This window comes from Eumetopias jubatus, unplaced genomic scaffold, assembly GCF_037043125.1.
Source record: "Eumetopias jubatus isolate StellerSeaLion01/CBP00866 unplaced genomic scaffold, mEumJub1_p1.0 scaffold_16, whole genome shotgun sequence".
NCBI lineage: Eukaryota > Metazoa > Chordata > Mammalia > Carnivora > Otariidae > Eumetopias > Eumetopias jubatus.
The window spans coordinates 71,215,393-71,239,639 of NW_028274822.1; the positions used below are offsets into that span (position 1 = coordinate 71,215,393).

The 24,247-nt window shown below is 43.1% G+C and overlaps 1 protein-coding gene across 4 annotated transcripts in view; it reads right to left on the bottom strand.

Moving 5' to 3' along the window:
* NF2 (NF2, moesin-ezrin-radixin like (MERLIN) tumor suppressor) overlaps positions 1–24,247 on the bottom strand; it is a 75,443-nt gene that overhangs the window by 24,069 nt on the left and 27,127 nt on the right. For all 4 annotated transcript variants that reach the window (XM_028124611.2, XM_028124610.2, XM_028124612.2 and 1 more), the window contains exons 4-10: positions 22,168–22,251; positions 13,379–13,447; positions 12,453–12,535; positions 10,489–10,564; positions 6,701–6,835; positions 3,323–3,397; positions 1,093–1,206 (exon numbers count right to left, since the gene is read on the bottom strand). In XM_028124611.2, coding sequence (XP_027980412.1) covers positions 1,093–1,206; positions 3,323–3,397; positions 6,701–6,835; positions 10,489–10,564; positions 12,453–12,535; positions 13,379–13,447; positions 22,168–22,251 — 636 coding nt within the window. The remainder of the gene's footprint in view (positions 1–1,092; positions 1,207–3,322; positions 3,398–6,700; positions 6,836–10,488; positions 10,565–12,452; positions 12,536–13,378; positions 13,448–22,167; positions 22,252–24,247) is intronic.

The window sequence follows — 24,247 nt, forward strand, 5'->3', positions numbered from 1 at the left end:
GGGACATGTCTCTGCTGTTCTACAGGCAGTGCAGGTCTGGGGTGTGCACATGCTATTCTCTGCCACAGCCCCGAGGCCGACACACTCATTGCCATTTTCAGATTTCTCACTTCTAAGTTTTGCTCAGCTGAAAAGAGGTCAAAGAAGCCTCTTCTTGAAGTTGCCATTTAGACTCGTGCTGGCTCAGGAGTATTTCTTTGTCCAAGAAAACCCATTCCACCACCGTGGCCCCCAAAGCAGCCCAAAGCGTCTGCTGTCTCAGAGAGCAAAGGGACGGAATGCTGAAAGCATGCTGGATCAAACTGGGCATTTCATTCCAAATCTCAGGGCAGGGAGCCAGTCTCACTGGAGTCCCCCACATCAGAGAACTGCACACAGACTAACGATTACACCTCTGAGCCTGCAAGTCCTGAGGGCAACGGCTGCTACTCCATCTAGGAGTTGGTCCAGAACCACAGTGGATAGTCTCAGCAGTGAGGCTCAGATTAGTTGTGTGGATTTCAGTGAGTCGACATGGTTTATGAGTAGAAAACAACGATGTGGACTGTCCAGTCTGCTGATGAGCACACGTGGCACCTCCCACCGCAGGCAGTGTGCCGCCTGGGCTGACCTGTGGCGGGGAAGTGCGGCCGGAGTCTAATTAGCATTCCCACAGCAAGCATGAGACGCTGCCGTGCATTCTATCACCATCTAATTAGGAAAAGGACAAGGCCAGGCAAAGGAGACAGGCAGGCAAAAAGAAAGCGAGCTAGCTAGGTAGACAGACGGATGGACGGATGGACGGACGGGCGGACAGATGGATGGACACAGGCTTGCCTATCTCTTCCCAAGCCTGCATTATTCACACTTCACCTACTTAGATGGGGAAATAACTAGAGATATTTCTTTTACATATGCTATTGGAGTTTATTACTCATTTCCAGAGCGGACACCCCACTGGCTGGGCATCAGCCAGTAAAGATCCAACAGAGATAAAATAAGAGAAGGTGTATCCATAGCCAAATGACACCTGTCAGCCCACGAACGCTGCTTACCTCCAAGGCCAAGACCACGACTCAGCGACAGTGGTGGTTCAGACACGGTCTTGCTCACCTGCTTTCTAGCCTTCTCCTCCCTGGCTTGGGCTTTCATCTGCTGAACTTCCAAAGAATCAGCCTTCCTTCTCCTCATAAAAAGGTCATGGTTCCCGATACAGAGCTGGAGAATCTGTGGTCGGAAGCAATGGAAATGTTAAACCCACAAATTTACTTCACTGCCTACCAGCTCACCAGTGCTACGGCATCTTGGTCCCAGGGCTCTTGGGGGCAGCAGGAAACCTGAGAAGTAAAGCACAGCGTGAAACACCAAGGCCCTCCCTACTAACGTCCTCCAGTGCTCTCCCCTCCAGAGACAGACAAAATGGAGGTGCCTCAAGTGTGCCAGGGGGCAAAAATTACAAGTGAGGAGAGAAACAGATGACACTTCGGCATGTCTTCTGGATGCATCTCATTCTCCTAAGTTAAGATGTGGCTCTGCAGCTCAGAGAGGCTAGGAAAGCTCATTCAATAGGTTGGGCTGGGACGACAGGTTATTCATGTGGAAAAAAAGAAACTGGATCCCTCCCTTACACCGCACACAAAAATCAGAAGGATTAAAGATTTAAATGCGAAGACAGAACCCTTGAAATTTCTAGAAGAGAATATAGAAGAATATCTTTGTGATCATAGGATAAAAAAAAATGCCAAAGAAGACACAAACAGTACAAAGGATTAAGGAAAAGATGTATATTTTGTCTATATTAAAATCAAACATTCTTTGTTAAGGCATTAAAAAAGGAGGAAAAATAAGCCACAAGCTGGGAGAAGATATAACCAATAAAGAATATAAACCACCCAGAAAATACTAACCAAAGGAAATGAAACAAGCGTTTGAAAAAAGAGACAATAAGTCTGGGGAGGGTATGTGTTGTAATGAGCACTGGGTATTATATAAGACTGATGAATCACAGACCTGTACGCCTGAAACCAATAATATATTATAATGTTAATTAATTGAATTTAAATTAAAAAAAGAGAGACAATAAGCTTGGCCAAAATATATTCAAAAAGATGTTCAACTTCATTAGTAAATATAAAGATGCCCATTAATATGACACTGAGATACCATTTCATAAGCACAAGAGTGACAAAAAATTTTAAAAGCTGATAATAAAAGCGTGGAAGATATCAAACAAAAGAAAGCTGCACCCACTGCATTGGCTCTGTCAGTTAACTCACCTTTTTTTTGGAAAACAACATGGTGTAATCTTGAATCTGGACATACGCTACAGCCCTGCCCCTATACTCCTAAGCAGATAACTCTCTAGAGAACCTACTGCATGTGTGCAGCCGGAGGCAGGTACAAGAATGTTCATAACAGCCTTGTTAAAATGGCAGAGAAGTAGAAAGCACCTAATTATTCATTAATAGGAAAATGACAACACACACACACACACACATATATATCCACAAAAGGAATACTATACAGCAATGAAAACAAGGGGATCATATCTTGAAGCATCAACATAGCTACATCTCAGAAAATAATGTCCCAGGGGCGCCTGGGTGGCTCAGGTATTAAGCGTCTGCCTTCGGCTCGGGTCATGGTCCCAGGGTCCTGGGATGGAGCGCCACGTCGGGCTCCCTGCTCAGCGGGAAGCCTGCTTCTCCCTCTCCCACTCCCCCTGCTTATGTTCCCTCTCCCACTGTGTCTCTCTGTCAAATACATAAATAAAATCTTAAAAAAAAAAAAGAATGTCTTAAAAAAAGTGACAGAAGGACAGTTGACAGCACTTGGTAAATTCCAAAAGTTCACAAAACTTAGTAGTATATTCATTTTGCTATATATTAAGTCAAGTTCTGAGGAAAAGCAAAGGAATTATAGGCACACAGCTCAGAATGGTGATCACCCTTGGGGAGGCGGGTGGGGGAAGCCAGCAGAATGCTAACATGAGGGGTTCTAACAGTATTGGAAGTGTGCTATTTCTTAAAGCTGGGTAGTGGGTAAGTAGATGTTTATTTTTGCCCTTCTTTATACCTAATACACATGATCCTTATCCTTTTATATGTAAAAGGTACCTCCATAAAAATAATTTTTTTTTTAATTCCACATTATAAAATTTAGGTTTGACTCGCTAGGTTAAGCTAAAGGGAAGAGTCTTTCAAGGTTTATTGGCAAAGCGTGTAGCAGGTGAGCTATCATTCTACACCTCACAAGGAATTACTCTGATACTCTCTCAAAAAAGGCACTCAGTTTCTCAGAAAAACTACAGTTATCAGTTACAAAAATCAGGATCTCAACTTACCAGCTTATTAACACGAAGCTTTGAGGAGTTAAATTTGAAGACGTCGATTTTCTTATCCAATGGTTTAATAGTAAACTGAAAGAAGGAAGCAGAAAACAGTTTCAGTCTGACAGCCTAGAGTGTGAGCACCAACTGGGAAATTCCACAAAAGCAGCAACCACATTGGCAAAGATCCAGCATGAGGCTATGCCTTGTCCTGGCTTCCTGGTGCCCGGGCACTAAACCACGGTGAATTATAAGTGGCTGAGAGCGCCAAGTCTCGGGCTGTGGAGGTTCAGGACCCAGGAAGGTGTATTGTCAGCACCATCTTAGGCTTGGAAACCTGAAATGCCAGCCTTCGATGGGCCGCACAGTGAGGACAACACTGGGAAGCCCACTGCAAAGATGCAGGCCCTGTTCTGCCTTCAGGAAGCCCACCACCTAGCCGGAACTAGATTAATGACAGTCAGTTACTTGAGAAATTACATCATCTATTAGTGCCTCATTGGGCGGCACAAATCACAAATGTCATGGGGGTTCAGCATCGATCTACCATAAGTAGGAGGGGAACTTCAGCTGGTCATAGACAAAGAGACAGGGAAGCTAAAAGATTGGACGGAGGGCCATTCAGGACAGGGCAAGCAACAGAAATGAGGGGCAGATAAGGAAATGAGCTGTGTGGGGGGGTGTGTGCGTGTGTGTGCGTGTGTGTGCGTGCGTGTGTGCGTGTGTGTGTGTGTGTGTGTGTGTGTGTGTGTATTTGACGTTATTAACCCCCTGACAACTAAGATGATATCATGGGCTAAGACTGGGAGGAAGGCAGGGGCGGGCTGGGGGTGGACAGTCAGAGGGGCTGGGGTTTGATGTGGCAGCATATAGATCATCACTCCGGGTTCTGAACATGGGGATTATCAGCTGAAAGCTGTTAATAAAAGGAATAAAGTGTGAAAAAGAACAGACGGTGGTAGAAGAGGGAAACAGTTCCTGAAATCAAAGGGGAGAGAAAGCTGAATAAGGACAGGGTGGTAGCAAAGTAGGAGATCCCAGGGCCAGACCGCTAGGCAGGCAAGAGCAAATGGAAACTGCTGTTCTCAACCATTCCTGATCAGACCAGACAGATCCTCCATTTCAAAGGTGCACTTAAAAAATGGGGTACCCATTCCCGAGAAAGACGTGCTAAGCAGATAAATACATCTGGGAAGATAAATTCTTGGGTATTTCTTCCGCATGTTATTTTGTCCAAGGAGGAGTTAGCACAATGAGGAAAATGATCCTTCGGTTAGCTTTTGGTCAAGCTAACTTAGAAGCACTATTGCTCTTGTGTAGGCTGCTATTTGTGAATTTCATGAACTTATTTTTGGCTCTTAAGTCAAACCCCGGAGCTGTCAGTGGGAAACCACAAGTAGTGGGGAAACCACAGGCTCTGTGCTGTGCCGGGATGTGCACAAAGAATCAATGGATCACTTAAAATAAACCAACATTTCTGTTTTGACAGCACGGCTGTCATGCATAACTACTAAGACTACTTCCTATTATGTCAAGTCAGCTTGAGGTCCTCTTACTGCATGAGTTATTGACCTGATGGAACATGATGGCGCCCTGCCCCTGGAGAGGGTATATTAGAGCTTATTGTGTCAGGTCGTACTAGGGGAGACTTTAATCCTTGAGTTCTGTGAAAAATGAATGTTTGGGGAGCCTTTAGCACACAAAGATATGCGAATATGCAGTAAACAGACTTTATGAAATTAGAGATGACAAACTACCATGCCACAGCACACCTACTGCTTTAAGTTATGTGGAGCTTTCAATTGAAGTACTTTAAAAAAGAAATACCTAAGTGTTCCTCTTCTGGGCTATAGAAACTTTGAGAGCCAGAATGTTTTGAATTAAGAAGCTCAATCTGTCTCATCAAGCATGGCCAAGGAGATCTCAAACACATTACTGGAAACCAGGAGCTTGGGATTCCCTTTCTCAAGTTGCTACTTGGGAAGGGAAAACAGGAAATCTGCTCCAGGTGGGGGCTCTGCAGGCAACCACATGAGCTGTCACTGTTCCTTACTCGACACTCAGCATCTCAACAGTGCGGGCACCAGAACGTCACTGAGTGCCGTCTGGGCCCAGTGCCCTGTGCTCTCAGGACTCACCCTCTGTACCCCCTACCGGAAAAGCCCCCCCACCCGCCGCCTCGGCTATGACTTCAGGGAACATGGAGCTCCCCTCACTGATCACAGCTCACCTGATTCCTCTGCATCTCCACTTCCTGATGTGGCACAGATACCCCAAACCTGGCCCCTACTCTTGCTGCATGTTCTCGGGAGGAGGGAATCAGAGTTGGGGTGAGAGCACTCGTAAGTGGAAAAGCGGAAATGCAATGGGTCATCATCACGTGCATCATCAGTCCCTTCCACTGTAGGCCTGTCTTACAGCAGTCGGGGCCTTGCTTGACTATAATTTCCCTGAGGGGTGAGACTGGATTTTCTACATCTTTGTTTCCCCTACGAAACCTAACACAAAGCAGATGCTTGATAATTCCTTTAAAATTAACAAGAACAAACGAGTGTACGAATGAACATAAGATTAGTGTGTTTGGGAAAGGTCACCATCCTGTATAGAAATATCTGACTTCTTTTTTTTTTAAGATTTTATTTATTTATTTGTCAGAGAACGAGAGCAAGCACAAGCAGGGGGAGCGGCAGGCAGAGGGAGAAGCAGGCTCCCCCCGGAGCAAGGAGCCCGATGCAGGACTCGATCCCAGGACCCTGGGATCATGACCTGAGCCAAAGGCAGATGCTTAACCAACTGAGCCACCCAGGCATCCCTAGAAATATCTGACTTCTAACTTAAGAGTGTTCAGCCAAGTTATTCAAACTTAATTATTCTCAAATTCTCACAAGTAGTTAGTTCTGATATCCTTATTTATATCATCGCTGTGAGACACACACACACACACACACACACACACACACACACACACACACATAAGGAGATAAACAGATAGATATCCCCACCACATGTATCAAGCACTAGACACTGAGAGAGGGCTTAATGTCCACCACACTTAAAAATACAAAGAGAATTTCTCACTAGAAATAGAAAGGCAAGTAATAGGAAAAGGTTACTTTCTGGTTTGTTTACTATTCTTTGGAGGTTCGTCTGGACAAGTTGAGCTCCCCAGCCTCTTGTTAGTCAGCAGGGGGGTTTAGCGATGCCATCTGAAAATAGGCTGCCAATACTGTTCTGTAAACAGAAAACAACAACCCCAAACCCAAAGCCTGGGGATTAAAGGATTTTACTGGTAACAAGGAGCAGTCTGGCTGGGGACCACTATAGCAAGGAGGAGAGACAGGGAAAGGCCGCAAGCTGCGCTGCTGGTGGGTCTGCATGTGAAGCACGTCCTACCTCCTTGTCGCTGTACGAGATGTTTCGGATTTCATTCCATGGGAAGGAGATCTTGGGGGTCAGCCTGTTCTCAGGGTCATAGATGTGAAGGCCCAGAGCATCCACTCCAAGCAGCAACTCTGTGCCCTTTTTATTCTGTAGATTCAACAAAGATCAGCCACCGTCAGCTCCAGCGGAGGTTTGAGATTTTATTCAACTTCCCAAAGAACCTGGCACACACTATTATATGTGACAAGTTCCAACAGGTCCCAACAGAAGTCACAGCAGCTATGTAACCCAGGGGGCCTCCAGCTTCCTGAATTGGGGCAGGCAGAGGCAAAATACCATTCTCATGACTCGTGTCCCAGAGGGATCACTGGGGCTTTCTGTTACTGGCTCGATGGCTAAAGTAGCAGCAATCTAAGCACTGTTACCTCCAATTAAATACAGTAGTCATCCCCCGCCCCCCTTATCTGTGGTTTTGCTTTCTATGGTTTCAGTTACCAAGGTCTGGAAGCAGATGATCCTCCTTCTGAACTACTGTCAGGTCACTAGTGTAGCCTAACCCTACATCACAACACCTAAGTGATTCACCTCACTTCATCTCATCATGTAGACATTTTATCATCTCACATCATTATAAGAAGGGTGAGTAGTACCATAAGATGTTTTGAGAGAGAAAGAACATATTCACATGACTCTTACAGTATACTGTTATAACTTCTTTTTTATTGTTACTGTTAATCTCTTACAGTGTGTCTAATTTATAAATTAAATGTTCACAGGTATACATATATAAGGAAAAAACATAGTCTATATAGGGTTTGGTACTATTCACGGTTTCAGGCATCCACGGGGGGCCTTGGAAAGGTACTCCTATGGATAAGAGTTATCATACATGTAGAAAAAAGACCTGTAGAATTAAACATCTCTTACATTAAAAGAAAATGTAGTTGTACTACCAGAAAGTTTGTTTTTTTTTTTTAAGTAGGCTCCACGCCCAGAGTAGAGCCCAGCATGGGGCCTGTAACTCATGACCCTGAAATCAAGACCTGAGCTGAGATCAAGAGTCAGATGCTTAACTGACCGAGCCACCCAGGTACCCCACCAGAAAGAAAATTCCAAGTGCTGCGATCAAATGGTTTTATTTTATGTTAAAACGTATTCTCAGTGTGATAAAGCAAATATAGTAAAATGTTAATTATAGAACTTAGACAGTGGGTATATATGGATATTCACTGTGAAATTCAACTTTCTTATATGTTTGAAATTATTATAATAGGATGTTGGAAAAAATATACCAAAATGAACTGTATATAAATTATACCTAGGGGTGCCTGGGTGGCTCAGTCGGTTAAGCATCCGACTCTTGGTTTCAGCTCAGGTCATGATCTCAGGGTCCTGGGATCAAGCCACAGTTCGGGCTCTGTGCTCAGTGGGGAGCTGCTTGAGATTCTCTCCCTCTCCCTCTGCCCTCCCCAGCCCTCCCCCACTTTTTCTAATAAATAATCTTTAAAAAAATAAATTATACCTCAATAAAACTGTTTGAAAATTTAATTGATTGCACATATGGTGGTTGGCAGTCAGAGTAGACAGAGGGCAAAGTGCCCTTGGCCCTCAGGTCACTGACCCAGCTAAGGGCCTAGAGCTACATCCTCAGGCTGGAGGCCCATGCACCTGCACTTGTGTAGTGGTGGAAGGAAACTCCCTGCACAAGGACCTAAAGCACCTGACCCATTGCTGACAACCAGGAAATCGAACCAGATTCAAGGGCAGCAAAACAGGTCTGCAAACCGAGAAGGTGCTCAGACTGTGATGAGAAGGACCAATCTAACAGCAGGTGTCAGGTGGACAAGTGAGTGCTCCAAGATAAATCTTTTTAGTCCTTCGAACACTCCCCAAGTCAGGCGCTATTACCAAACCCTGAGAGAGATTCCTCTGTTTGTCTGCAAAGCTCTTAAAATTACTGCATTAACATAAGTGAGGCTTTGTGCTTTTAAGTGCGACAGTACATTTTGGAAAACGAGATATTTCATTATGTTTGTGACTAGTTTAAATTAAAAAAAAAAAAGAAAGAAAGGATTCTACCCTCTGCTTTCTATCATGACTTCTAGAGAATAAACAGAGCGGCGGGACTCAAGCAGTCTCTTTTAAATTGTTTTAAGCACATAATTCCCTTAGCTGATGGAACTCGAACACAAAAGACCCTAAAATATCCATTATCTGTGTCTACTGTGTAACACAAAACACACACACAATTGTGTATTTTAGTCTGACTGCTGCAGAAATATTTCCTAATAAGAAACTGTTTTTTAAGGACTGTAAAATACTACTTTTCTAGAATCTAGATGGTGGGCAGATGGGCCAAGAGGAGTTATGTTGCCAAAACCACAGAAATGTGTTAAACTAGCCTGACCTTAAACCAGAGAATTAGCAAATAGAAATTAATAAAACTTAATAACCTTTTGAATTATTATAGAAAATCTTTTTGTTTTTAAAGATTTTATTTATTTATTTGTCAGAGAGAGAGATAGCACAAGCAGGGGGAGCAACAGGAAGAGGGAGAGGGAGAAGCAGGCTCCCAGCTGAGCATGGAGCTCAATGCAGGGCTTGATCCCAGGATCCTGGGATCATGACCTGGGCTGAAGGCAGATGCTTAACCAACTGAGCCACCCAGGTGCCCCTCATACAAAATTTATAGGAACCCAAAAAAGGAAAGCAAACCGTAACTATGGTAAGAAAGGTGGACCACTGAGGCACCTGGGTGGCTCAGTTGGTTAAGCGTCTGACTTTTGTTTTTGGCTCAGGTCATGATCTCAGGATCCTGGGATCAAGCTCCCCCCTCCCCCCTGTGTCTCTGCACTGGACATGGAGTCTGCTTAAGATTCTCTCTCCCCCTCCCACCTCCCCCTCCCCCTCCCCACCAAAAAAGGTGGGCCACTCTGGGTGATTGTTTAACATCTACCTATCTGCAGTTTGGAACCAGCAGTGGAATACCTGAGCCAATGGCATGAATTCCTTTGGATGGAGCTCCTAGGTATGGCATCTAGCCGCAGAACCTCAGGAGAAAGATGCTCAAGAGGCCCACCCAGGGGGCACCTGGGTGGCTCAGTCGTTAAGCGTCTGCCTTCGACTCAGGTCATGATCCCAGGGTCCTGGGATCAAGCCCCGCATCGGGGTCCCTGCTCCATGGGAAGCCTGCTTCTCCCTCTCCCACTCCCCCTGCTTGTGTTCCCTCTCTCGCAGTGTCTCTCTCTGTCAAATAAATAAAATCTTAAAAAAAAAAAAAAAAGAGGCCCACCCAGCCAAGACTGAAAACAGAAGCCTCTGGTGCAGAAGCAGTGGGTTCCCAGAGGACAGTGGGACTATTAATGGTCTGAATAGAAAACCAATTAGCCTGCTAGTGAGAACAAGAGACCCACCCAAACAAATCAGTAATCTATAAAAGTAGCTTTACTCTCCTTGTGCCCTGGGGGAAGAGTATTTACATGCGCTCCCTGTGGGCCAGATCTCATAGAGCCAGAAATAATCAACATTACACTCAGAGTATTCGAACAGGTTTCTGCTGAGCACAGGACCAGGCCCAAGTCCCCCTGGGGACTCAACTGACACTTCATTTCCAAGGATCTAATTGAAGTCCAAAAATAGAAAATGAGGCTATAAGACCCTCTCCCCTTCCTCTTCTCTTCTCCTCCACTGAACCATTAAAGAGACTGCCAATCTGGAATAAGGAAGTAACCCATTTTAGCAGTCGGCCTCTGATTCAGTCTCTGTTTATACACAGGGAACTCAAAGAGGATTCAACACACCCGGATTGCAAAGTAGTTCACACCGTACATCTCCAGGTCCTGAGCTATCTTCAAATATTCCATTTCAGCTTCATCCCTGTGAGGAGAATGAAAGACACTGTCACCAGAGCTAAGTAAGAAAACAGAGGGCGGGCACACTCCCACCTGCGTGTAGGAACCCGCCGGAAGTCACCAGCCAGAGCAGATACCAACACGGCTCTTCCCAGCCCTGAGTCTATGAAACACTCCGAAGTCAAGCAGAATTTCCCATCCCCACAAAAGCCAGAGAATAGATTCATTACAGCATCTCTTGGCTTCAATTTCACGCTTTGCCCTTGGTAAATAATGACACCCGGCTCAAGGAATTCAAGAAAAGGACGTGATATGTTATCTTCTCCCCTCAAGTGGATTAGGATATGCAGATTTAAGTTGTTGCTTTATCTGATTGTGAACTTTCTTCACCTCGGTTTTGGTATTGAAACAATTCTCTCTGCAAGCTACCTGAGAGCTCTACCTGAGCGCTCTACCCTCCTGATTTTATTTCTTTGGGTGTTGTCAGGGGTTAGGCCAAGAGCTATCTGGGCTGTAAAACCCAAGCCAGGTCACCTACTTCTAAGCTGTCAAATTTAAAGTAAGCTCTTAAAGCAGCAATGACTTGCAGAAAACTCCCAAATAGATATACTATTGAAATATTTTAACTTGATCTCCTTATGACTCTTCCCTCTCTCCAATCTCAAAATGCTCTCAAATGAATTTTTTTAAAAAAAATTCAACCTAAGAGAACACACAGTGTTGGCAGGCATGTGGAGTAACTAGAAAACACAACCTGCTGATGTAAACTGGTACAATTACTCTGAAAAATTGTTTGACATTATTTGTAATAGCAACCAAGAGACACCCCGATGCCCTCAATGTCCATCAACAGTGCAATGGATAACTCATGCTTTATTAATATAGTGGAGTTCTGCACAGCAATGAAAATGAAAATTTCACTGCTGTTACATACCACAAACCCAAATCTCACAATATGATGCTGAGTAAAAGAAGTGAGACACAAAAAATAGAGACTGTCCCATTGCATTTATGTAAAGCTTAAAACCGGCACCACTACTCTATGGAATCGGGGATCCGAAGAGTGGTTAGCTTTGGGGAGGAAGGATGGGGAGTTATGGCAGGGGAGAGTCACATGCTATCTTGTCACCTGGTGTTACACGGTGTTTTCAATTTGTGATAATTCATTGAGCGGTACGTTTATGACTTGTCCACTTTTCAGTATACATATTATTTAAATTTTAAAAAAGCACATGACAGGAAGTTGATGTGAAGAAGAGGACAATATTTTAAAGACTAATGAAAAGATTAATTCCTACAGTGATCAGGAAAATGCTAACAAATACTTAAGACACAATATCTCATCTTTTAGATTACAAAAATCAGATTGATAAAAATGAGTGTTGGGGAGAGAAATGGGGGGGAGACATGTGCATACACTGCTGGTAGGCAGGTAGATAGGTACGACCCTTATGGAGGGCGATTTAGTGGCACCTGTCAACGCAAAATGCTCACATCCTTTGACTCAGCAACTCTTGCAAAGAATGAATCCTCAGAACCACTCATGTAATTATATAACAATATTAGACTGTATACTGCAGGAAGCAAAAATCCATAGCTACTGCAAATGTCATCAGCAAGGAATGAACACAAAAGCTATGGGATATGCATACACTCTAATCCTTAACATGAAACTGAATTACCAATGAATGCAGTGGGGCTGTACATCCGGACAGGCTGTGCGGCCTACCTTATACTGCACGCACCAGAAGAAGGATACACGCAAAACTGAAGACCAGCTACTCCCAGCTCTCCCTTTTCCTTCTATCTACCTCAGTACTGCCTTTTGTTCAACAAGCAAGTCCTAATTTTGTAGTTCTTAAAAAAAAAAAAAGCCCATACGGAAATGTAAACCGATAATAAAGCAGCCTCACCTGGCTCGGCCCCGGTGCTCTGCGTACCAGGCTGTAATTCTCTCCTCCCACATTTCTGGAGTCATTTGATACAGATTTATTACCTACCAAAAAATAGAGCAAAATAAAAAACACACACACAAAGAAAGTTTGGATATTGTTTGCTATTTTTATAATTATACCTCATTTTTACAAAACAGCAAAGCTTAGCTTCGAGATCAGACTAAAACAGCAAAGCTATTTTTAAAAAGCCACATACAGGGAGAGCCAGTCACATTGCAGGGTTGGTGTGTAAACAAGCACCATTCCACGTGAGTCACAACTTAGAAGGGTGCACCCCTCGCCCAGCTGCAGCCCCTCTTTCCTGGGCTGCATGTCCCAGAGGGAGGAGCTCGGCCAAGCTGCATGTGCTGCTGCTTCCTCCTGCACAAAAGCCATCAAAGGAGCAAGGGAAGTCAGGGAAAGGTGAGAAGCAGGCCTTTATTACACATGACAGATGAGTGGAGCTATAAAATCGGGAGTAGCCGAAGGGAGGGAAGGCCTGCTTCCGTGGCTAATGAACAAGATGAACACCACCAAGGATTAAAAACTACAATGTCCACCCCAATTCATCTCTATCCACCCTGCCCTGCTGCAAACAGCTCAGCTCCCCGGGCTGAACACATGTTGCTCCACACTCTTTCCTGGGAATCACTGGTGCTCACCCACCTTGAAGGAAACGAACATTCAAGGCCATGCTAGCTCTGGCAACCGCGAACGAACTCCACGTACCTTTGCTTTTTAATATGCTTAACAGAGATTCTACATTCTTTACTCAAGGTTGATTACAAAATATTTATTTAAATGATTTCGCCGTGTACTTCCAATATTCCTTGAAGTCCCTAAGTTAGCTTTTTCGTAGACCACATCTCTGCTGTGTTTTCCCAAACAGGGGATTGATTTCTTACCCTTTTTGGAAGCAATTCCTCTTGGGCCAAAAATCCACGCTTGTGAACAGAGGGGTCATAGTCACCGTACTGGAAGGAGAAGAAAGGGAGGGCAAGCGATTGAGATTCTAGAGACAACTGCCATTTCTGAATGGAGCTTGACTCTGTCTTACCCCCTCCCAGCTTGGGGAGCAATTCAGTTCCAATTCAGTTCCAATGACAAGTCAAGATTTCAACCTTGCTAGTTTGTTATCCTTGAATGAAAATACAAAGCTGATTATATCTATGAACAGAGCTGCATAATCCCGTGAGGGATGGATGGGTGATGTGCTAATAAGAATGTGACATTTGTATGGAAATGGAGCTGTGTTTTCTAACCCTCAAAGAAAGCAGTCATTACCAAAACATTAGCTTTTGAAAAGAAATAACAAAACACAACTGTGAAAGTTGTAATTAGCAATGTGTGATAAGAGTCTTACCTACAAATCCTTCTAAGTGGCTGGTAATTGGAGCCAATTGCTAGGTTGGGAGCTGGGAATAATGCAGGCAATAGTTTTAATACCTTTCATTCAGGCTCTGAAAAGTGCTTTGGAGAAATCTGATGCCAACGTTGTCATTCCCATTGCACAAAGAAACGAGTAAAAGGTTAACGGATTTTTGCTACAGAGCAAGTGACTAGTGGGGCCAGAAATGGGCCCTGTATTTTAATGTATCCGTTCATGGACAGTAACGTGGAAATTCGTTTTCTGATTTAAGAAAAAAATATCCCTTTCTTTCCGAGAAAACTTAAGTCTGACCAGGAAATAATAAAAAAATGAAGGCATTTTTATCTTTTTTTTTTTTCCAGAAAGAGAGAGTGTGCATGAGCGCGAGGTGAGGGGGGGCAGAGGGAGAGGGAGGGAATTTTATGCAGGCTCCATGCCCAGCACTGAGCCCAACACGGGGCTCAATCTCACGACCCTGACACCATGATCTGAGCCAAAATTCAGAGTCAGATGCTTAACCGACTTAGCTTCCCAGGCACCCCCAAAAATGAAGGCATTTTTTAGAAGAAACTATAAACATATAAAATCAAAGCCCGTCTCTTGGGATTGAACAATGTTCATCAGCAACTTTAAATTGTGCCTCATTCCCATACCACCCTACTAAAAAAGCACTATGAATTAATGTTTTTTAAGAATCTCATCATTAGGGGCACCTGGGTGGCTCAGCCAGTTAAGCATCTGCCTTCAGCTCAGCTCATGATCCCAGGGTTCGGCGATGGAGCCCCATATGGGGCTCCCTGCTCAGCGGGGATTCTGCTTCTCCCTCTCCTGCTCCCCCTGCTTGTGCTCTCTCTTCTCTCTGTCAAATAAATAAATAAAATCTTTAAAAAAAAAAAAATCTCATCATTATTTTTCAAATGGCGGAAATGTACCGCATTTTTTTGTGTTAAAGCAATTAATTTATCAAATTTAAATATTTAAAATATGCCACAGTTTCTATACCTATCTAGGCATGTGTTCATTTAAAAAAATCTGAAGGAACCTGGCCTCTCTTGATCTTCCAAAGGCCTGGGGATGTGATGAGTCAGTAACTAGACGGAGTTTTTTGGGTTTTTTTAAAGATTTTATTTATTTGAAAGACAGAGCACAAGCAGGGGGAGGGGCAAAAGGAGAGGGAGAAGCAGACTCCCTGCTGAGCAGGGAGCCCGACGTGGTGCTCAACCCCAGGACCCTGAGATCATGACCTGGGCCCAAGGCAGACGCTTAACTGACTAAGCCACCCAGGTGCCCCTGGACTGAGTTTTATGGGCACTCTCTCAGGAGGTAGCTGTAGAACACAGGTAGGAGCCTGACTCTGGAACAGGCTGCTAAAGGTTCAGTCCCAGCTCTTCCACTTATTAGCTGTGACCCTGGAAATTTTTGTGTCTCGGTTTTCTCAACTGTTAAGTGGGGGATAATAACAGTATTTGTCTTACAGGACTTTTGGGGGATTAAATGAAATAATACCCATAAAAACTGTAAAAGTATGCTTGACACATAGCACTCAATACAACCTGGTATCAAAAGACAAAAACTCAGATTGTATTACCTCTGAGTCTGTTTCCTAATTTGTCACGTGAGAACTTTGGTCTTAGAGGATTTTGAATGGGGGTGCTGCTCTGGTATCCCTCTGAGGCCTTGAGTAAGGATTCCTCTCTCTCAGCTTCAGCTTTCTCATCTGGAAAGCCAGGGTCATAAAAGTGCCTGCCTCGTAAGGGGGTGACAAGGATGAAGATGATCTGGAGAAGCATTTTACATATTGCCTGGCTTACTGTAAATGTCAGTATTAGTGTTATCCTCTGCATTATTTATGACATTGGTCACTGTTTGCCTCTGTGACTTCTGAAGGGGTAGGATGCTAAAGCAAGCCCTGTTAGTTGCATTTGCAAACGTCTTAATGGTGCTAACCAAACTCTAAATGCAGAAGTAAGCAGATAGCAAAGTTAAAGTTGTAAATTCAGGTTTCAAAGGCTTAGGAGATTAATGACCCACATTATCATACTAAGCTCCCAGCTACTTCAGTGATCAAATGTTACACATCTGAGCAATGCAGAGGCAGCAAAGACCCTGCTTAAAGAACTTCACCACTGGACTAACTCCACTTACAACTTTAAAGCCACCTTGATGCGTGTGTCTGCTCTCAAATGTCTCTTTAAAAAACAAAAGAAGGAGAAAATCCTTTTTTTTTTAAGATTTTATTTATTTATTTGACAGAGAGAGACAACAGCAAGAGAGGGAACACAAGCAGGGAAGTGGGAGAGGGAGAAGCAGGCTTCCCGCAGAGCAGGGAGCCTGATGTGGGGCTCCATCCCAGGACCCTGGGATCATGACCCGAGGCGAAGGCAGACGCCCAACGGCTGAGCCACCTAGGCGCCCCAAGGAGAAAATCCTTAAGGGGTGGCAGTTGGTTAATATAAAAGAAAGTCATACCATTCCATAGATGGAGATGACTGTTCCTCATCCTCTATGTACAGATGCAGTCTGATAACTTAACCGGGACTGAATTTACTTTGAAGCTAATGAAGTTCGGGTTTAGGTCTCTGCACCTGCATGGGCTTGACCCTAATTTTATATTCACAATTTGGTATTCTTGCATTGAAAAGAAGCCCCCTAAGTTATATCAACTTCAGGCCCCACAAAACCTGGATCCACCCCGGATATAAACCAATTGAATTCAAATTCAAAAAGGGAGTTCACCATTTAAAGGACTCTTGAAGTCAATTCTTAGATTAAACAGAGGCTCTTTCTGGATGTGAAATACTATCCTCCGCCAGCTATGTGGAAAACTAGACCAAATGCTCTGAACAGGATTTCTCAAAACTTAAAAGATTTGATCAATACATACATAGAATAAATAGATTCCTACCTACACACCAGTCCACTAAATTCCAGGTGGATTAAAAATTCAAACCTATAAATGAAAATCCACAAAAATACCAGAACAAAATATAGGACCTGTGTATAACAACAGTTGGTGAAGCCATTCTAAAATCACTCAAAACATAAAAAGATTGACGAGTCTGATATGTGTAACAAAAGATAAAAGGTTAACACCCATACTACATGGAGCTCCTATAAATCAATTAGAAAAAGATAAACAACACAGTAGAAAAATGGGCAAGCTGTAAACACTTGATTCACAGAGGAAAGAAATACAAATCACCAGTAAATCTGTGAAAAGATTCTTGGCCCACAGGATAATCAAGAAATGAAAACTTTATAAAAAAAAAAAACAAACCTCTTTTTCTGTCAGATTAGCAAAAATTTTGAAGGACTGATAGCATCCACTGTTGATGAGGATATAGTAAAACAGGTATTCTCACATGCTGTTAAATTAGGACAAAACTTTCGGAGGACAATCTGGCCATACATATTTAATGTTTTTTATTCCGATAAATTAAAAAATTCATTTTAGGGGCGCCTGGGTGGCTCAGTTGGTTAAGCAACTGCCTTCGGCTCAGGTCATGATCCCAGGGTCCTGGGATCGAGCCCCGCATCGGGCTCCCTGCTCAGCGGGAAGCCTGCTTCTCCCTCTCCCACTCCCCCTGCTTGTGTTCCCTCTCTCTCTGTCTCTCTCTCTCTCTGTCAATTAAATAAATAAAAAAAAAAATCTTCAAAAAAAAATTCATTTTAAGCATACAATTCTGTGGTTTTTAGGATATTCAAAATGTTGTACAACCATCACCACTATCTAATTCCAGAATATTTCCAACACCCCAAAAAGAAATCCCATACCCCTTACAGTTAAGTCCTGATTTCCTCCTCCTTCCAGCCCCTGGCAACCACTAAATCTACCTTCTGTCTCTGTGGATTTGCCTATTGTGGACATTTCATGTAAGTGGAATCACACAATAGGCAGCCTTTTGTGCCTGGCTTCTTTCACTTGGCATTATTTAAATTTTAAAGGTTCTTCTCTCTCAAATAAATAAATAAAATCTTTAAAAAAAAAAAAGGGCGCCTGGGTGGCTCAGTTGGTTGGGCGACTGCCTTCGGCTCAGGTCATGATCCTGGGGTCCCGGGATCGAGTCCCGCATCGGGCTCCCTGCTCAGCGGAGAGTCTGCTTCTCCTTCTCACCCTCCTCCCTCTCATGCTCTCTGTCTCTCATTCTCTCTCTCAAATAAATAAATAAAATCTTAAAAAAAAAAAAGATAAATTTTAAAGGTTCTTATCCTTCAGCGCAGTTATGCCATTTCTTGGTATTTATCAGAACAGAAAGACTGTTCATATGTGCCCAAAGAGGCATATTCAAAGATGTGCACTGCATTCGTTTAAATAATAGAAAGAAAAACAAACCTACATATCTACCAATAAAGAGACATTTAAATAATCCACAGTCCCTCCTTTTCAGGAAATACGGTTCGGTAGTTTAAAAATGAAGTGGGACGATCTGTTCTGATAGTTAAGTAAAACAGACATGCTGTATGGAGTTCCTCTGGAGTAGTCACCTAGAAGTGGAATTTCGGGGACTCGGGGATGGGGTGTCCCCTCACCTGACGGGCTCTTACCGCATCCATCACTCTACAAAGGTCATGCCAGTTCATAGTCCTTTTCCACCAGCACAGGAACTCAAACAACGCTTCTCTCCTATTTACTACTAATCCTTGTCAACCTTATGGGTTTGCTTAGTGTTGCTTTAATTTTTCTTTTTCTTGAGCACCAGTGAGATTGAACATCTTTTTGTATTTACTGACCATTCTCACGTCTCTTCTATGAAGTGCCTGTTATGCATGCCCTTTGTACCCACTTTTTTGGCTGTCTTTTTCTCATATCCTCAAGAGATCTTTATATTCAGGGATATATCTGCAATGCTGCTCGTAGAAATCTACCTTAAGTGGAAAAAGCTTTTGCACATGTACACAAGGACTCATATAAAAGGATTTTTGGTAAAGCACTGTTTCTGATAGGAGGAAAAAGGAGAAACGAAACCCACCTCTCCCTTAAAAGGGGGATGGATCAGTAAATTAGGTTTACTCATCAATGGCCAACACATAGCAATTAGGATCAATGAGTGACATCTACACATACAACATGATACATCTAAAAATCGATGTTGAGTAGGAAAAAATATCAATGTCTAAAAGTATAAGCCAAAAATGGGGGGTGTGCAAAGTATAGCACCATTTATATTCAACTTTTACCTCCTGGATATTTTCAAGTTGGTCTCCTCCCATCCAAATGACCAATGCCCAAGGTGTGACCCTCAGAGCCTCTCACCAAGACGACCACCACACAGCCTTCAACAGGTCCCCCTGCTTCCAAACCTGCCTCACTCCAATCTGTCCTTCACACAGCCACCAAAGGATCTGTCTAAAATATAAACCCTTCACTGGCTCTGCACCACCCACACAATAAAGTTAAGACCCTTTATGATCTGGCCCCTTACAGATCTCTCCAGCCTCAACACTTGCCACTCTTCACCTATACTTTACATATACTCAACTTAATTGCTTTTTAGCACTCTGTCCCTAACTTGCATCAGAGTACCGAGAAACACTAAGCCTCTTCTCCCACCATTCGCTTCTCTCTCTGAACACTAGGAGTCTATAGGCCAGTGCTGTAAGACTGGTAAATTACATACCATTCTCTCCCAAAGTCACTTTTAATAAGAACACATTTCAAACACCAAAATCCAACAGGTGGTTTAAAACATTGCAAGATGGTTTGGTATGTCATGTGACTGGACTAAAAAAAAAACAAAAAACAAAAAAAACCACCAAACCCAGCTCAGACTTTTGATTCAAACATTCAAACATAACTCAAACTCTAACCAAGAAATATGGTTCTTGTTAACTGAACCATGTGATTAATATTTGTATTTATACTTTGAGGGTAATTGTTTCTTTATGCTTTGGAATTAGCTATGTCTGTATCATTCGAACAGCTGAAATACTGTAATGAATACATTTGTGCATAATTACATTCCATGTGTTAATGAGCCCGAGTCCCTTTCCATAACCACACTTCTAAAGTTTCTTTCTGTTTCAGAAGGGTTGTGGAAGAAAACAGACTGAATATGACGGAAGGAAACCAGTACGGTTTGCTGAAAAGTCTGGACTTATGTGACCCTATAAATGAATCTGGAATTTGGTGAAAGGCAGTGTGTGCTACCCAGAGACCTCCCTCACAAGCTATACAGGGAGGGCAAGAGCAGAGTACTGAGTTAGGCAACCCAGACCCTAGGGTTCTCATCCTGCTTCCACTCTCTCGTTTCATTCTGCTCAAATCCTGTCCATCAAGAAGTGGGCTATAAATTCCATTAAAAAAGAATTAACATAAAGTATTTATAACTTTAGACAAATTGCTAATCCTTTCTGAGCCCTAAATTCCTCATCTGCAAAACGGGCGTAATAGTCTCAAGCTGTGGCTCACAGAAAAGACTATACTGAGTACCGCACGAAATGTTCATGTGTAACACTTTGTGAAACTGTAAAACATCACAGGTGTGTAAGACCTTATTAATACCATAATCAGAGATACCTTTTTAATATTAACCAACAGTCCTAGAAACTGGAAGCATGTTATAATAATCCTTAGTTTCTCCAGACCTGAAGCCATAGATTACCTTTATTTGTAAGATCCTGAAAATTTACACCGGAAAAAACAGTTAGAACATCCTCCTCCATATGAACCACACATGCTCTCTGTGAATCACTTTCATCTCTAAATTAGTAGGATCCAAATTAGTAGGGCTTTCCTACAGTGAAATCTGTTTAAGCAAACATCTGCTGGTTCCCTGAAAAGTTATTTTTTTTCCACAGGTGGCCTTTGAATTTGTGGCCCAAAATCCATGCAAAGGAAATGTAGCCTTTGAGACTGAAGCCCTTCAAAGGGAGGTAATGTCCTTGAGAGCTTGGGTCTCCTCTCAGCTGGGGAGAAAGCCTGCTAAAAAGGAACTGGGTTCTGGGCCAGAAAAGTGCTTGGATTTGATGAGAGTGACAATGACTGCTTCATCACTGTCAGGGCAATACTGACTGAAAGGACACATTTTTCCTGTTATTAATATTCTTAATCAAAGCATAAAAGGAAGCATATGTTTTAGTTGAATCAAGGCCCATTTTCTGTTTTTTCAATTACTCATTTTTCTGGGCAGTGGAATAGGGGAGGCACAAAACACAATCCCAAAGCCATGAATTCTGCCCTTAGCTTTACTCAAGATTGTCCAAATGACCTTGGGCAAATTGGTAGGAGCAGATACTCGCTTTCCTGTCTGTATCTGTGACAGAGTCAACAATCCCTCCTCAGGCCTGATGGATACTCAGCAAATATTAGACAAGTCATCAAATGATAGAATTGATTCTGGTGGTTCTGTTAGTCTAACCAGCATGAACAGACTTTTTCTCCGCCCCCCTCCCAAGTGACAGGCCAGTCATTTCCTGGCTTTGATCTGAAATTGTATTAAGCTACCCAAAAAAAAGTGGGCTAAGAAGTTCAGAGTGTCTTATTAATTTTTGTAATACCACAGGGAAATGGCTTTGTGGACACCTCTAACGAAAAAGGAAAATAAAAATGGAAAAGATTATGCAAAATCACAAAAGTAAGGAAAGTGCCCCAATTCTGGGGACTTTTCCTCATGCTGCCGTGGGAAGTAGGAAGCAGCAGGACCAAATACAGGGCAGGTGTCTGAGGGACATGAAGCACCCCTGACTGACCCTGTAGTTGGTCTTTTTTTTTTTTTTTAATTTTATGTTTTATTTACCTTTTTTTTTTCAGTTGGTCTTATGAAAACAGGGAGGACAAAACATAAGAGCGGTGGTCTCCTTCACCACCACTCCCAATCCACAGTGACTTCTCTATGAACAACTCACCGGCAGCTCAACTGGGCTCAGGGTGCCAAAGGGCCTGCTGTACCCAGCCATGAGCAGAGCAAGCATGCCCATCAGGGGTGGGTGAAGGAAGGCATGCTCTAGGTAGTAGTGTGGTTCCCACACACAGGGTGGCTGGTACTCAAAAGATGAGTTTGGGGCCTTTTTGACCTAAAGGCTATAGTCTGGCTCAAACTGGAGACTATAAGTTCATTTTCCTGGGTTAATAAAAAGTCCAGTGACTGTAATTAACCACATGTGTGTAATGAGATTACAAAGACACACAATTCACCATAATTCTCACAAGATTATACAGAATCTGGGACAGTGATAACGGTTTCCCCAGCCCACAAGTCCTAAACATCTCCCTCCTGGGGAAAGTCTCTCTGAAGCCTAGAAAACCCAAAGAAACCAAAGACTGGAGTGATTCCCGTGACACACATTAATGCCAAGGAGGAAGGCACTCTCCTTCTTTGTGCCTACCTTGGCCTGGACGGCGTAAGAAGCCAGGAGCACAGAAGCCTCGGGAGGGCAGTAGATCTTTTCATCTAAAATCTGCTTCTTTACCTAAAAGGGGCAACAAGGGAGACATGACACTGTGTGCGCGGAAGTGAGCTGTGCATGCTGGTCACAGCAGATGGCTGCAGGGTGTTCTAATGAGGGCTGCCAAACCAGCCTGTTAATAATTTTCTGACAAAGGGTACAATTTTTTTTATTGCGGCAGACAGGTTGGGAGTACAGGGGCTGAGAAGTTATTGGTAAGATGACTATGCATTAAAAAAAAACCCTTATCTCTTCTGTTCACGATCTTTTTCCTGAAGAGGAAAAACACTTTTCATGGTTAAAACAGAGACTGCTATCTGGACTGTGACAGAGGGGAGCTGTGAATTCCGGAAGTGTGAGGAGCAGCTCTGCTGGTGATTGCAGCCTCAGCCCCTGCTGAGCACACACAGCACTAGAGGAAATGGAGTCTACTTTAAAGTCTTTACACAAGACAAAAGTCAGCAAGGCCACTGAGTTATGACTGCAGGAAAAAAACCCATCACATTCAAAATGCCTGCTCTAAGGGAAAAGGAAGCAATAAAGTTTGATCGATTAAACTTTTAAGTACATGTGAGGTCCAGGAAATATAATTCTTAAGCCATAATGTCGAATTAACATATCTCATTGCATCTAACTTCTTAGAATGGTGTAGCATGTGATGTTGCAGACAGAGAGGCAAGAGAGCCTCACCAAGTAGGGCACACTGAAATAAACATAACAGGAAAGCCAACTTTCTTTTCACAGATGTCAACACTCACCAGATTCATAGACATAGTAAATGTTGCCTTGCTCAGCCACGAAACACTCCAATTTTTCAGTATGAGGGAAAATTAAGCCAAAGTCACATGAGGGATAGGCACTGCTTCTAAGCGCCATCTCTGTAACGCTAGCACATTCTGGGGCCTCAGAGATCATTATGAGGTTTTATTCAAAGCAGTGCAACTTTCTAATCCCTTGGTTTCTTTTCAAAGGGGGAAAAAATCCACACTACAGAAAAACTGAGGGGGTTTCCCTTTGAAGGAAAATGTTAGGGATGGGGATGTATACATATACATACATGTAAATGTATGTATACTTTTTTGTACACTTTTTTGTAAAATAAATTATTTGGGGGTTTTACTACATTTAACTTAATATTTACTGAACATACCAATCTGAAGCTCAAACTAATTAGACGAGGACTATGTGACAACATACATACATCTACTTCTGGGAAATCACGTAACTAATGCCCCTGTGCAATCTTCTCTGTTACTGACAGTAGGCACCATTGGGCACACAAGCAGCTCCAGCGCCAATCACTGCAACCAACCATGAAACTGGGGCAGAACTCTGATCAAGCAATAAGAACACCAGCAAAATTGACCCCGACTCACTGTGCCCCCAAACGGCCAACTAGCAGTCTTTGAACCCACAATTACAGAGCTCCTCATTTCTTCAATTCAGCTGAGCAGTTACTTTTGGAATGCCTACTGGGCACTCGGTGAGCCTTGCCTGTAAGGGGCTTACACTCTAGTGAAGGAGCGGGAGATGAATAAGACATTTATAGACAATGGGCAGCATGAAGCACCATGTATGAAGTTCCACATGTGTAGGATTAGCCACATGGAGTTAAACTCCAACTCACTGGAGTTCTGAAGTCCTGTCTTAATGACAGCAGATTTCAAACTTTTGGAATAACTACTCTTTCTAAGACTCTCTCTTTGGACTTCCTTTGTAACTACTAGGTACTTTCCACTCAGCAACAAGAAAACAGGATCCATCTTCAAAGAGGTGTCAAGTCAGGTACCCCTTCTTACACTACCAAAGTTTTGCCATTTCATATGACACCAATTCACATCTCTCAAGTATAGTTCTATTCTGAAGATTTTTCCCCTCCATTACGGGACCAAAGGGACTGACTTCCCAGAGGCAGAACATTTTCACAATGCGAAGGCATCTGTGGTCAACTCCGAGGGGGTCATCCAGGCTGCCTTGGCAACCAGGCCTGGGTGAGTTCTCTCAGAACAAGCGGGGCTAA